This window comes from Pseudomyrmex gracilis, unplaced genomic scaffold, assembly GCF_002006095.1.
Source record: "Pseudomyrmex gracilis isolate BER0280 unplaced genomic scaffold, ASM200609v1 scaffold_42, whole genome shotgun sequence".
NCBI lineage: Eukaryota > Metazoa > Arthropoda > Insecta > Hymenoptera > Formicidae > Pseudomyrmex > Pseudomyrmex gracilis.
Genome location: NW_018020626.1, coordinates 908558 through 922327, shown reverse-complemented (window position 1 = coordinate 922327; position 13770 = coordinate 908558). Strand labels below are relative to the sequence as shown.

Sequence of the window (13770 nt, the reverse complement as noted above, 5' to 3'; positions counted from 1 at the left end):
TTCCGGACATGGGTCCCTATACTCAAATGTTTTCTACTGTTGCACTGAATAACCCCTAGAAGTTTGATCCCATAGTTCTGAAACACCCTGTATATAAAATCACACAATAATGGAAGTTGAACATAACATAATCGTATCTCACTCACAATATAAAAAAAAATTAAAGAAAGTTTTTTTCTTAAAAACAAAGAGCGAGAGAAAATATTTCCCGGTTTACGACAAAATCTGTTTAAAGAAGCTTCGTAATCGACGGTCAACTCCGCGAGAGAAATACCAAAGAATGAAATGGAGGCTGAGCGATCGCGGCTATTAGCAGCACTCGTCTCGATTGATCACGCGATTGCTCGCGAAACGCCACGCGATGCTGGAGAAGCACGCGATAAATTAATTACGTGGACCCCGAGAAATATTAATCGCCCGGTGAGAGGCCCGATGATTGTTCTGGTGTGACGTACGCGCGGAGGGCTTTCATTGTCGGCTGAACGATTCTCTCGCCGATGGCGACCATCCGATACCGATATCGCCGCGTCCGCGCGACGATCTAATGAATTGCTCAGCAAAGACGCGCGTCGCGAATGCTCGCGCGAGCGCGTGCTGCTATGCAATTGATCAAGATATCATCGTGTCGTTGTTGCGCGCCCGACGCACGCTCGAAACGGGAGATGTGATATATGAAGCACGAGCCGATTGTCTGTTTCTACGGCGTGACGCAAGAGTGAAAGCCCGCTTATGGGACACGCGTGATTAATAATCGCGCGGTTCGCGCGCGGTCCCGCTCGAAAAGTCGAATACGAAGAAACGCATTCGATCGAGAGCCGCGCCGGTGCTCGCCGCAATGGCTTTTAATCGCCGTAAACGCTGCCCGCCGCGAGATATAAATTATTCCGTTATAGCTAATCATCGATGCGCGCGAGCGACGATTCAGCTAATTTAGCGATTAGCCACGCTGCAACGGAGAGCGGTATAATAATATTTCGATCCGCCGTGGCATCGCATTGTCTGCCGCGTGACGGAAAAAAATTTATTGCGAGCCGTTTACAAGGAAATATCACGAGCGCATCGGTGAACGGTCGCTCGCAACGCGATCCGATCGTCAAATTCATTTCTGTAAGTTGTGTAAAACTAACATGTAACTTTGCGTGTCTTTGTTTTTAATGCAAGAAACACAACACGCTCGTCGTATGTAATAAAAGCTACTAGTTTTCAATTTATACGTACGAGATATATTGACAAAAAGTGACGAGACAGACATTTACGGGACATTTACTGTTGGCAAAAGAGCGATGTGCGTGCATTCGCCGAGACACGCAGCAAGTCGCAGTAAAATCTTGCGCCGCACCCGCGAGGTCGATTAGGCGCGCACGGACGACTCGATTGTGTGTGCGCGCGTTTCGCCGAAGAAAATATCTTTTTCTCCCTTGCGTTTTCGTGTCATGGAGGAGCAACGTTTATTCAACGGTGATTCACGGTTCCTTGCCCTCGCCATTTCAGTAATGGGTCGTTCATTAACCCTTTCGATAGATCAAGTCCTCAAAAAGCTTTTAACTTAATTTACAAGGAATACAAATTCCGCAAGTTTTACAGAAAACCTACGGAATTGAGTTTATTAAGTAATATGTTTCACCAAAATTTATTTATTTAAAAAACACCATTATCTTATCATGTGTATATTTTTTATGCAAGTATACATGAGTATATTGTTTTTTTTTTGTTATATTTAACATTATTCGAAACTTGTGTAATCCGCTTCGACTACGAGGGCCCGAAAAGTTCTTCGAACGTTCCTGCCAATGATCGGTAGTAGCTTCAACTTTCCATTTCTGGCATATCGCGATTCGCGCCGCGGAACGCGCAATTTCATCGAATATCTCGTAACTTTCTGCGAGATAAGGGAGAAATAATATTTTACGAGAGCTGAACAGATATCTCTTCACACGATGTTCGAAGATGTTTCCCTTTCCTTTCCTCATTAGTCTATTCATCTTTCCGGTTTTCTCTCCGTCAGCGATTTTCCGTCGCCTGACTTTCCTCAGCGCGAGCGTAAACAAGCGCTAAGTAATGATCCAAGCAGGATATTATTCCTTTTTTTTTTGCGCGGCCAGCTCTATTAAGGGAATCGTTAAGGTCTCATTAAATCGCTGACCGTAGGCGACGGAGAGACCGCGGCCTTTTTAGCACCGACGACATTCCCGACGAGGTTCCTGCGGGAATGTCCGCGCGCGGAACGTCCACCTCCGCGCTCGGATGTTCTGGGTTTTATGCGCGAATCGGACGCCTCGCTCGCTCCGCGCGCAGAAAACGCGACGAGTAAAGTCGTTATGCGGCACATTTGCAATGTGCGCTCAAAGATTCTTGATTCATTATCGCAATTAAATTAAATTCTCAGAAATTTGTTAAACTAGCAATGAATTCTACAAATTTTTGTTAATTTCTTAACTTGGTACAAACGAGAGCTCCTCTCGTTGCGTTGCGCAGATGAGAATCTGGGAGAAAAGTTTTAACAAAGTATATATCTCTCCGGACGGATTCACTTATGGAATCTCATATAATGTATCGATGCAACGAGAGAATTTCAGATATTTATTTATTATTTTTTTTTTTTTGCAGTTTTAAGTTTCACGCGCGCGCTCAAAGTGTGTCATTAATTTCCGCACGAACGCCCGACTGCGCCTCGAAAGTGAAAGACGACGCTTCCGCTCTCATTCTGTCCCCGCGCGCGTTCAAGAAAAAAAATATATATCGCCATTTACTCACCACGCTAGTTATCGCGACGATATCGACGAACATGCTCCCGTCATTTGTCCCATTTTTGTCTCAAAACATTTGCTCGCCTTTACATTTGTTCACTAAAATTCATACTTTCTCGTTATCTTTCACTGAGAAATTGTTCAAAACCTATTTCGAAACACATCGAATAAAAATTCACGAGAGCTCTTTCTCTCAGATTCGAATATTCTGTCAGAAACCCAAAAGCTCTCTCTCTCTCTTTCTCTACTGAAGAACTTGCTGTCGATCTCGCAAGCTTTGATCAAACATTCGAGATTCAAGGTTGATAAACTCCGATGGGATCGGAGCTTGCTTGCTCGACACACATCTCGTGGTCGCCTATCTGTAAAGTATCGGATCCATCGTCGGATTAACGGGAGAATCGAGCCCGTCTTACTTCAGGGAGGACCGCAGGATCACGGACAAGGAGGCGAAGGAGCCCGTCAGCGGCGCGAAGGAGGACGAAAAGGGGGGACAAAACGTGGTGCGCGGCACAACGGGTAGGAGAGGGCACACCGGGGAAGGGGACGGCTCGCGGATGGCAGAAGGCGGTGGCGGAGAGAAAGGGGGTTCCGGCAGAAACAGGGGGCAGGGACGGGAGAGAGCGGGAGGAACACGCTCTCCTCCGGTGCACACTCTCGTGGTGACTCCGACCGGCAAAGTGCTCGCGTTCGTGAAAGTCCACAGACGACTTTCAGGGTCGTCTGCTCCGCGCGCTTCGTCGTCGTCGTCGTCCGTTTCGTCCCGAAGCCGGCTGGCTTCTCGCCCGAGAGATAGCCACCTCGAGAGGGAGAGGAGAGACCGGCGCTCACACACGCACTCCTACGAGTTTCGGCGAGTCGCGAGCACTCGCGAGGATCCGCGACGAGAATCGTTTCCCGTGCTTCCTCTCCCGAAGGAACATCGGAGAGAGAAAAAAAGAAAGAGAGAGAGAGAAACAAAAGAGAAAAAGAGGGAGAGAGAGAGAGAGAGAGAGAAAGAAAGAGAGAGAGAGAGAGTTCCTGGCGACGTTATACGGCGGAGTGATCGAGAGATTCGGGAAACGTGATCTTGTGCGACGAATACAAAAGATTCAACGAGGTTGCGAAAGAATTCGGACACGCGATCGTTGTGCCTGCTCCGAGGTGATTTTCCCGCTCGCTAGGAAATTCCAGTCTCGTCTGAGAAAATCCGATCTATGCGGAAATCAGTATATATATAAAACCGCAGCTGCTCGAGAGACGAGGAAGAGATTCGGGCCTGAGGGATCTGCGCGAGATAAGTCGGGGGCTTGCGTACTTCGTTCGAACATTTCACTTCGTTGGAAATAAAATCGTCACACATCTTTTCCGTGCCATTTCGAAAGTCAATTCTGAAAGTATATTCGAGCGCTAGTTAATAAAAACACTTTGTCGAATGACATTTTATTTTCGATGTGATATTTTTCGGGCTAAGGAAATTTTAAAGGTGATATGGCATTTTAAATGTCAATGTATCCAAGTGCTCTCAGTGTTGATCTCAGAAATCCCAGTAGACCTGGGTAATTTAAGTGCTCGTGTAATCGCGTATACACGGTGTATGACGAAGGATCAGGAATCGATCGACGGTAGCCGTTGGGCTGGTACGATATACGCGAATAATAATAGGTTAGTGCTCGTACACTTAACTGTGCGTGTCTCAGCGCGGCAACGCGCCTACGTTTCTCATTGAAACCTGAAGATACGAGAAGAGAAATAATAATCTTGTGTAACGCGACGTCGCAAGAAGAAGAAAAGCAAGAGAAGAAAAAAAAACAGATTTTTTTTTCTTTCCACGAGGAACGAAAAATCTCTCCGTCTAAATGTGAAAGATTTTTTTGGCGAACAACTAGTAGATATATTACTTGTGATTTACATTGGAAGCCGCCGAAATTTCGATAAAGCGGAAAAATTCCCGTCTTCAAGATTCCGTTTCTCGCGAAAATGACGTCCAGGTTGCGCGGTCCCTCGGCAGTAAAGGATACGCCGAGGACCGCCTCCTTCGCCAAGGACCATTTCCATCGAAGCGAGCCGGAAGTGCACTCCGATCAGTCATGCAAGAACGGCGGGCGCGGCAATCGTTATCACTTCGGCATGTCGAAGCAACACGACGACAACAAAGTGGAACGGAACGGACGGGAGAGCGGTAAAGAAACGGAAGAGGATAACGCCGACCTGTTGTACAGGAAGAGTAGAGAACATTTTGCCTCCTGGGACATCAAAGATATCGTGGACGATACAAGAAAGTCAAAGAGACAGGATCTCGATGACACGCGACTGACAAATGGAAAGTTCAGAAACGAGCCTGTGAGCGCGAAATTGGACAAATCGCAACAGGAATATCGGGACGAGGGTTACGTGGGATCCCTGCCGAGAGAGGATCAACAAGGAAGCGAGTCAGTCGAACGAGAGGTTAACGGTCCTAATAGATCGAGAAAAAAAGAATCCTGGGAGGAGGAAGCGGAACCGAGAAGCCGAGGAAAAACGTCCAAGATCATCGACAGGAGCAATGCGAACGACGCGCTACAGCCGGTTGACGAGAGAGATATTCTGCTTAAGGAGATCGAGAACTTAGCTATCGATGGTAGTCAGTCGCCCGATCGCAGGATTCAGGCGATGATCGAGCGGTTAAAAGCGCGGGAAGAAAGCAAGTTGCGATCCAGAAGAGAACAGAGATCGGCGAGTCCCGAGAAAGAGGCGCACGGGAGAACGAGAAGCGGCGGCAGAAACGACTTGCGATCGCCGGTCGCCGATCATTCGTTCGATAATCGATCCAATGATCGCAGCAGAAAGCAGAAGGACGATCGCGATGAAGAACGTAGACCGAGCGAATTCAAACTATACGGGAAATCCGATCGAGACGAAGAGACTGCAAGTCGACGCGATCGATCGACCGATCGGAGATCGAGGAGCATCGAGAGGCAGGACGAGGATCGGAAACCTCGAAGAGACGACAGTTTACGAAAAAGAAACGACGTGTACGGTGTCGAGAAAAATTATCGAAGAAGATCGAAAGAAGATGAAGAGAATCAGCTTCGATCGAGAGACAGTTCGAAGAGAAGAAGTTACACTTACGAGGGCTCGCCGGAGGAATTTGAGGTGAAAATACAGAAGTACGATCGAGCTCTCCTCGAGCCCAGAAGAGATCTGGACCGAGGTTCGCCTAAACGAAGTTCACCCAGAGAACCGAATCTGATCAGAAAGGAATCTCTGAAGGACTACGATCGGGAACCGGTAACTAAAAAAAGTTCCTTCAGAGGGGAATCCAAGAGAGGAACCAGCAAAGATCGCAGCGAGACTGGTTTAACGAGGAAAACGTCATTTAAGGATCAGGACGAAACGTATAGAAAGCACGTTTCGAAGAATCAACAGGAAACCTCCGTCAGATACTTCGGCAAAGATCAGGAGGATTTATTCCGCAAGGATGCGAATGTGACAACAGATGGAAAAAATTCCTCCTTCAGAACACGAAATTCTGAATTCAACAGAACTTTCCCGAAGGATCAACAGGACGACGTGAAGAAAATCACTTCCAAGGAAACACATGCAGCTGGAGTGAGTAGGATCGTACTGAAGAATTTCGATGATGAACCAAGTAGAAATGACTCATTCGGAAATGCGAACGAAGATTCTGGGAGAAAAAACTCATTTAAGGAAAAAAACGTCGAGTTTGGTGAAACTTCCTACAAAGATCGCAAGAGTGACTCAGACAGGAGGAAAAACAATCTCAAGGACGATGACGAAGAATTCGGGCGAACGACCTATCGCGATTACGAAAACAACATCGACAGGAAAATTGCGAACGATCGTTACATCGAGTTCGGCAAAGTGTCGTTTAACACACAAGTCGACGATTTACGCGTGTCGAGTCCTTACAAAGAAGAGAAGGACGACCACGAAATTGTCAGAACGAGTTCCTTGAAGGAGCGCGACGCGATGTTCTCGAAGAGACCTCCCGTATCCTCGCGGAGCAGAAATCGCGACGCGTTCGACGTCGAAAAATCAGACAGACATCTGAGATCGTTAACGCCGCCGAAGAAAGACGAGCCGGAGTTGCCTCAGGAGGATAATAACTCCAAGGATTCGAAGAACTTCTGCGCTAAGTCCTGGTACGAGAGCAACCGGTTGTTCTCCGCCAAGTATCTGCGGGATCACAGCAAGCTGCGAAATCCTGCGGAAGCGCGAGTCGACGATGACGTCTCGCCCGAGCGTGGATTTTCAAAAGATAATGATCCCGACGAAGATAACTTGCAATTAGAGACGCGCGGCAGGATCGACTCGGGCGACGGCGAGTCGCCGCGATTTTCGACTCGCGAGCGCAACGGGGCCACGATCATCAAGATCCGATCCGAGGATCCTGGCGCCATAGTGGAAAGACGCCGGCGGCGTCGTCCCGCGCAGGAAGTCTGCGTGGTGAGACGCAGAAGATACGAGGACGACGACGGGGACAGCGACGAGGACGAAGATGAGGATCGCCGGCGAAGGACTCGTAGGGACGGCGGAATCCTGCCGGGCAGAGGCGGCGGAGATGCTGGCGGCGCGACGCCCTCGAGAACTATCTGGAATTATCGCGAAGGGGTATGGCACTTTCATGAGTCAGTTGCGTTCGATCGGTCCTTTATGGTACAGAAACGCGAGGCGATTTTCATAAATCGCTGGAGGAGATAAGAGAAAGAGGGAGATAGAAAGAGAGAGAGAGACAAGGCAGTGACGTTGATCGTTGAAGATAATTTCCGAGAGAAGAGAGAGCTCTGGCTCTCTTGTTCTTTCTTTCGAACCCTATACGCCGTTCGCAAGAACGATGATATAGTCAAGGCGATTGTGTCAATTTTCCGCCGTCCCTGGAATTCGACTCAAGCGAAATCCCGTGTGAAGGTGAAATTGTGATGTCGCGTGTGGTCGTCGTCGCCCGGAGAGAGAGAGAGAGAGAAAGAGAAAGAAAGATCCGTGTAATCCTCGTTCTTGCCTTCGTTGTACGTAGAAACGTAGGATAAAACGCGGCGAGCGACTGGTCGCGATTAAGGAATGCTGTCCGATAATAATCAATACTTTTGCCCGCAAGCAAGAATATTACTTACGCTCAATTATGATTTAGGCGTCGAATCAGATTTGAATTTTATCCGATGTGTCGCGCGCATGACTTATGAGTATAACAGGTGTATATTATTCAAAACGGATAACTAAAGCATGAAAAATTGCCCGACGTTACGTGTGTACTCTATTAGCTTATAATTGAGGGGTGTAATAAGCATATATAATTGTAGATTATTAGTAGAAATTACTGTTTGAGATACGTTGATATTACGAAATTAGTGCGCAAGTATTGTTAAAAAGAGAGAGAGAGAAGAAAAGAGACGCAGTCTTCATCCTTCATTTGTTTATAACTACAATATGAATAAACTTTACAATATTGTTCATATAACATTTAATATAATATTAATATTAAAAATATAATGTAACACACTCTTCACGTACATAAACGTACGTATATATAGTCACTGGTTTATCTAGTAACGGTTTTTTTTTCGGGGAGAGAGAGAATTCGAAAGGTTTAAATATATATACAGGTTTGCGCGATGAAAATATAAGTCGGACTGGTTTGGCTCGCAATGTTGCGGTTTCGTACGCATTTCACGCGCTTGTTTATCGGTAATTTTCCACGATCGTTGGTGAGCGAGAAGCGGCGGCATTGTTATCTCGGCGGCCGAATACGAACGAACGACCGAATCGCCTTTGGAAACCTTTGCGCAATATCGCACGGCCTCGTGCACTAAAATTGCAATTTGCCTGGAATTTCGCGATGGCCGTTTTACGGTCGAGAGAGCGCGATACCTTAAAATTAAGCGGCTATTATTGAAGACGATAAGTTTCGTAACTTGAGTATAAACGCAACATCTCGAATTGTACACAGCAGCAGTTTTTATTAAAATTATCCTAAATAATATATATCAGTCTTGCCAATTTTATTCTCCAAAACCCTTGCAAAAAAACAAAAGGCGCCTCACTCATTGGTTCGCTTCTTCAACGCTCTTGTAACTCTAAGAAAAATTATTTGAAATAATAATAAAAAAACAACGCATTAATTTCGTTCATTATATTAATTTCTATTTTCATATTTCAATCTCGCAGATGGACAATTTCTAAACAATCATTCTTTTGTAATAATTGAACAGGGAGGGGATTATTAATGTCCAACGCTTTATCTCGAATATCGAGACAATATCGCGTAAGTTTCTTAACAAACTTCCGTAATCGTTTCAGATCCATCCAGAACAAGCAATTTATGTAATCTCCATTTATCATCCACGCCCATTTACGTTCACAGGGCGCACAAATTACGCTTCACCGCGGCTCAATCGGATTAAGTGAAAGCTAAATACCGGTAGCCAGACTGCCACCGTGGCTAATCCTTTAAATGGCAATGACGCAACAACTGTTTGCGACCTTAATCGTGAAATTTTTGTAAAATCAATTTCGTCATATCGCTCTGTTGTGCGCGATTGTGAGTCTCCATTTTTCCAATCGGTTTTGCAACTACCGCAGTAAAGATGTTCTCTTTCATTGTGTGTCGACTAAAGATTCGCAAATGTTTTCTGTTAACGTTTACTTTTTTCCAAAAATATCCAATTGTTATTGCTTTATTTGAAAAAAAAAAAGTTAATCGTTAGTCAAAGAAGAAATAAAAAACACTTCGAGACACAGACGTGATCTGAGAAATGCAACTTTCGCCGACTTTGAAACAATCGACGTGATTGCGTAAAACGTTTTATTTTTATAAAAAAATAAAACAAATCGAACGTTTTTCCACATCGGGCAGGGAGTACTTATCAATTTGTCGTCGAGTTCGCCGCGTGCACAGGTTTTCAACAGACTTTCGCAATCGCCTTGTCTATTGGCCAACGCGTCATGCAAATGTCAGCGAAACGCCCACGAACTGAATGGCCAGCAGTATCGCGCGTAGGACACGTCGTTACGGATAACATCTCTCCTTAAACGGGTCGCCGAGTTAAAAACGCGGTCTTTGTCCGCGGGATAATCGAGCGATCGCCTCGTTAAGAGGGTAGGTATCCGAGCGGTGATCCCCGTTAGATTCTCTAATCAATCTTCCGAGAGAGTTCGTGGTATTATATTCGCAACGAAGACATTAATTACGGGGCTGAATACGGAAGTAATGCGTGGCAATTTTTATCGACATTATTGATTGGAAAACGCGCCCGGGATATACACGCAGGCGTATTTTATATAGTTTAAAGCTAAAAGAGAAAAAAGCGTATATTAATACTATTTCACGTTAAGAACATCTATTTCTACAAGCTATTTTTCTTTTTACAACCTCTATTGTACAAAAACAAATAACGGAATTGTTCGCGACCGATAATTCGCAAATGCTCTCGTGCTGATTTCTAAATGCGCCGCGAACGTGCCGGCGTTTTAACGACAACCGTCTACGATCCGCTAAAACAGCGATCAAGCGAGAAAGCACACAACCGTAGTATCGAACCGGAATCGCGAAACTGCGTTCTCGCTACAATTTTGCGTTATTACCGCGGCGCCGTTTATCCCGTGACCGCAAACGATTGGAAGTACTTTTCACGACGTTCGCAATGTCTATTAATTCTCCAGGTGATCCGTCTTCTTGGGCAATGTGTATGTATGTGTGTGTGTATTTGCAATCACGGTAGCATCGTTTAAATCATTTCAAAACCTAGTTTTGCATGCGAGCTGCGGACGGGTGAAAGGTCCTTTAATGCGTCTTTTTTTGTAATGCGAGAAATAATTAATCAGAGTCATATTGACGCAATAAAGCTTTCTGTAATTTTAATAACTTTCAACACGAAACCGCATTATAAGAGAGAAAGAGAGAGAGAGAGAGAGAGAGAGAGAGAGAGAGAGAGAGAGAGAGATTGCGATAATTGAAAATAATTTCTTGTCAGACCTTTAATCATCGTGCTTCCCTTTCGTGCTTCTCTTTCGCGAGCGTGCACGTTCTCCTTAAAACAGTCTTCTTCAAACTAATTTACTTGGTATCGAGACAACCTCCACGGACTCGAAATAATTGAACACGAGTCTTCTTCTCCGTCCGTCCGTTTAATTTTCATGCGATCCACCTTGACATCGCGAGGAAAAGAAGCCCGGACCTTTCACCGCGAGATGAGTCAGGGCAAAAAATATGTTAATTGAGTGATGTTCGGCCGCTGGAGCCTCATTAATTCGGGATCGCTATATATAGAGGCAGCTAGAGACAGATCGGCCGGCACACATTTTCCAATACGCGTATAGTCTTCTACGCGATATTTGGCGATGAGACCAAGCGAACGAGCAAATCCACGTGGGCGAACCTACCATATACGTCGGCCGGAAGGTTCTTGAACGCATCCAACGCGCTTCGAACTTTCCTCCGTCCAACGCGATGGATCTCCTCTTCTCCTCCGTCCGCGTTCCTAAACGCGAGAGCCGGCAACTCTGAGCAATCAGCTCTCCCGTACGGCTCTGGATACGAACAATATCCGATACTTAGCGGTTCCTTTAGTAGTGGTGATCTACGATCTCACGGATCGGCATCGATCTTCTCCTATCTTTCTCCTCACTCGACGATCATACATCTCTCTTCTCCATTACGTACTTACAAAATATATTTCTCGTTTGTTTACAATTTTTTCTATGAAAACATTTCTTATTTTATAATTCATGGTTTTTTTTTTTTTTTTTACACATATGGCCATGTAGATATATGGAGTTTATTCAGAAAAGTTTACATATCTGGAAGTGTGTATAATTAAACATGTCAACAGGTTTTCGATTATAGTTCGATCTTATGCTAATAATCCGAATTTATTAGATATTTAGCATAATTTAATTTAGTCGCACAGTAGCAAAATGTCTTTTCTTGAGAAACTGCTTTATGCGTGAATTTGATTTCCGGCGATTGCGTAAGCGAGAGGAATAAACGGGCTGTCAAAAATACTCGGGACACTTCGTAAAAATGCGACGGCAACCGGTGATTAAACGTGGCGTGGCGAAACGGGTGGCCATTTTTATATTATTTTACGTCGCAAGAATCCGATTATCTTCAAAACGAGGTAATCGATGTATTTATTATTATTGTTTTCTGTTAACGGAAACTGTAACACGAGAGAGATGGTGAGATACACCAGAGGCAACCGGGTACGATGACAATGTGTAATACAGTTTATTACATCCTGCTCGTTTATCGATTTATCTTATGTGAGAAATATTAAAATGCAGCCTCCTTTCTCTTCTAATGACAATCTGCGCGATATCTTGTACAAAGATATAAATTTCCGGATATCATTTATTTGATGTGGTACAAACTCTGGCATGTGAAATTATTTTAATAATTCGAACAGTCTCTTCCTTTTTAAATTGAGAACAAAATTATGAAAAACATCAACTCTCACAGTCGGCAACAAAGAAGAAACAAGAATGTTTTATATATGCAAAGTCCGGCCGAATAGTATGTACAAGCGACGTGATTCCTCATGAAAAAATAATATAGAACAAAGTTTTTTCATTTTCGGCTTAATTTTCGAGAAAATCGAGTTTGTTTACAAACACGCGTTAAACGTCACTCGACGAACCGTGTCTTAGCCGCAGCGGATTTTTACACTCGATTTTCTCGAAAACTACAAAAATAAAAAAAACTTTCTATTTGTTTTTATTTTTTTCACGAGGAATCACACGTTGTGCTTGTTCATATTATTCGGCCCGAGGCTGTATATAAAAAATGTTATGTACACACACACACATATATGTGTGTGGCGCTACATATACTATAACTAGAAAAAACATGACAACAAAATGTGAAAACAAAAACCTAACCACATCTTCGAGTTGTGTTTAGATGTGGTTAACGTGTGTTTCGTGTCAGGCTCGCCGACACATAGGCGATTGTTATTGCAGTCTATTATTAGCGAGAGACGAGCACTCATTAGCGGTTCATCGTCCGCGTACGAATGGGGGGATAAACAACAGCGGAGGTATCGTGACATAACAAGAGACTCGCGCAATTAAAAACTTTTCCCAATTACACGTGTATAACGCGTTGTTCCGCCGGGACCTTGTCCTCGTTCGCACGTGTCAGTGAACATCATGCATATGCGAAACGACGCAGGCCGCGTGTTATTCTTCTTCATCGCAAAGAAATAGCGTTGTGATATTGTCGAGGCGGCAACTCGACTCTGTTCGAGGGAATTAAAATGGATGATTGAGACTTGACATCGATTGAGCAATAATGTATGTCGGTACCGTTACATTTAGGCATCTTTATTATATATATATATATATATATATATGTATGTATGAGATCGCGAATCGTCGTGGAGTCGCGCGGATTTATAAAACGTTCTCGCGGCTGACATTTGCAACGATGAAATCCAAACCTTTCACCGTTTTGCAATTAAATGCGATTTCATCGGTTGAATCGCGTCGTTCGAGGACATTTGTTACTTTTGTCTTCAAACTCGGACAAATGTCGCGCTCTGCGACAGATTTACACGCGCGAAAAATTAAATTTTAAATCATATCGTTGTTTTGTTTGTTTTTCACGTTTTCTTTTCACAAACTTGTTAAATTTATTATGTGTGTGTTTTTTTTTTCAGGGCGTTCTTATCACCGACATGGAAGAGGGACAACCCTGTTTGCAGTGCGGCGAAAAATGTTCCGGATTCTCGCCGCATACTTGGAGGTAAGTGAAACGTGATCGCGAAAAAAAAACGATCGCAGTTATATCGAAAATCGTACGCTTCCTCTAGTTTTGAGAAAAACGAAGTTTCCGCGATGAGAGAGGCTGTCCAACGCGTTTTTATCGCGAAAACGATTCCGTTATCCGCAAAAGAGAGAAGTCGGATTTTTAGCGTGGGTCACGAGATCGGATTGCCGAATCATTCTGAAACTGTTAGGTTTCGAGCGATCGCACGGTTGTACACCCTATCTATCCATTATCCCGGTAGCGTAACTCAGCAGCGGTGAAATTACCGCTCGGTAATTA

The 13770-nt window shown here is 44.5% G+C and overlaps 1 protein-coding gene across 2 annotated transcripts in view; it reads left to right on the top strand.

The window, feature by feature from the left end:
- The window catches only part of LOC109853064 (four and a half LIM domains protein 2-like), a 98525-nt gene that overhangs the window by 20346 nt on the left and 64409 nt on the right, over positions 1-13770 (top strand). Inside the window, exons 1-2 of one of the 2 annotated variants that reach the window (XM_020424791.1) lie at positions 3583-7340; positions 13382-13467. In XM_020424791.1, coding sequence (XP_020280380.1) covers positions 4707-7340; positions 13382-13467 — 2720 coding nt within the window. In that variant the 5' untranslated portion in view covers positions 3583-4706. Of the gene's footprint in view, positions 1-3582; positions 7341-13381; positions 13468-13770 lie in introns of those variants that run through there. The other variant, XM_020424797.1, reaches the window with a different exon arrangement.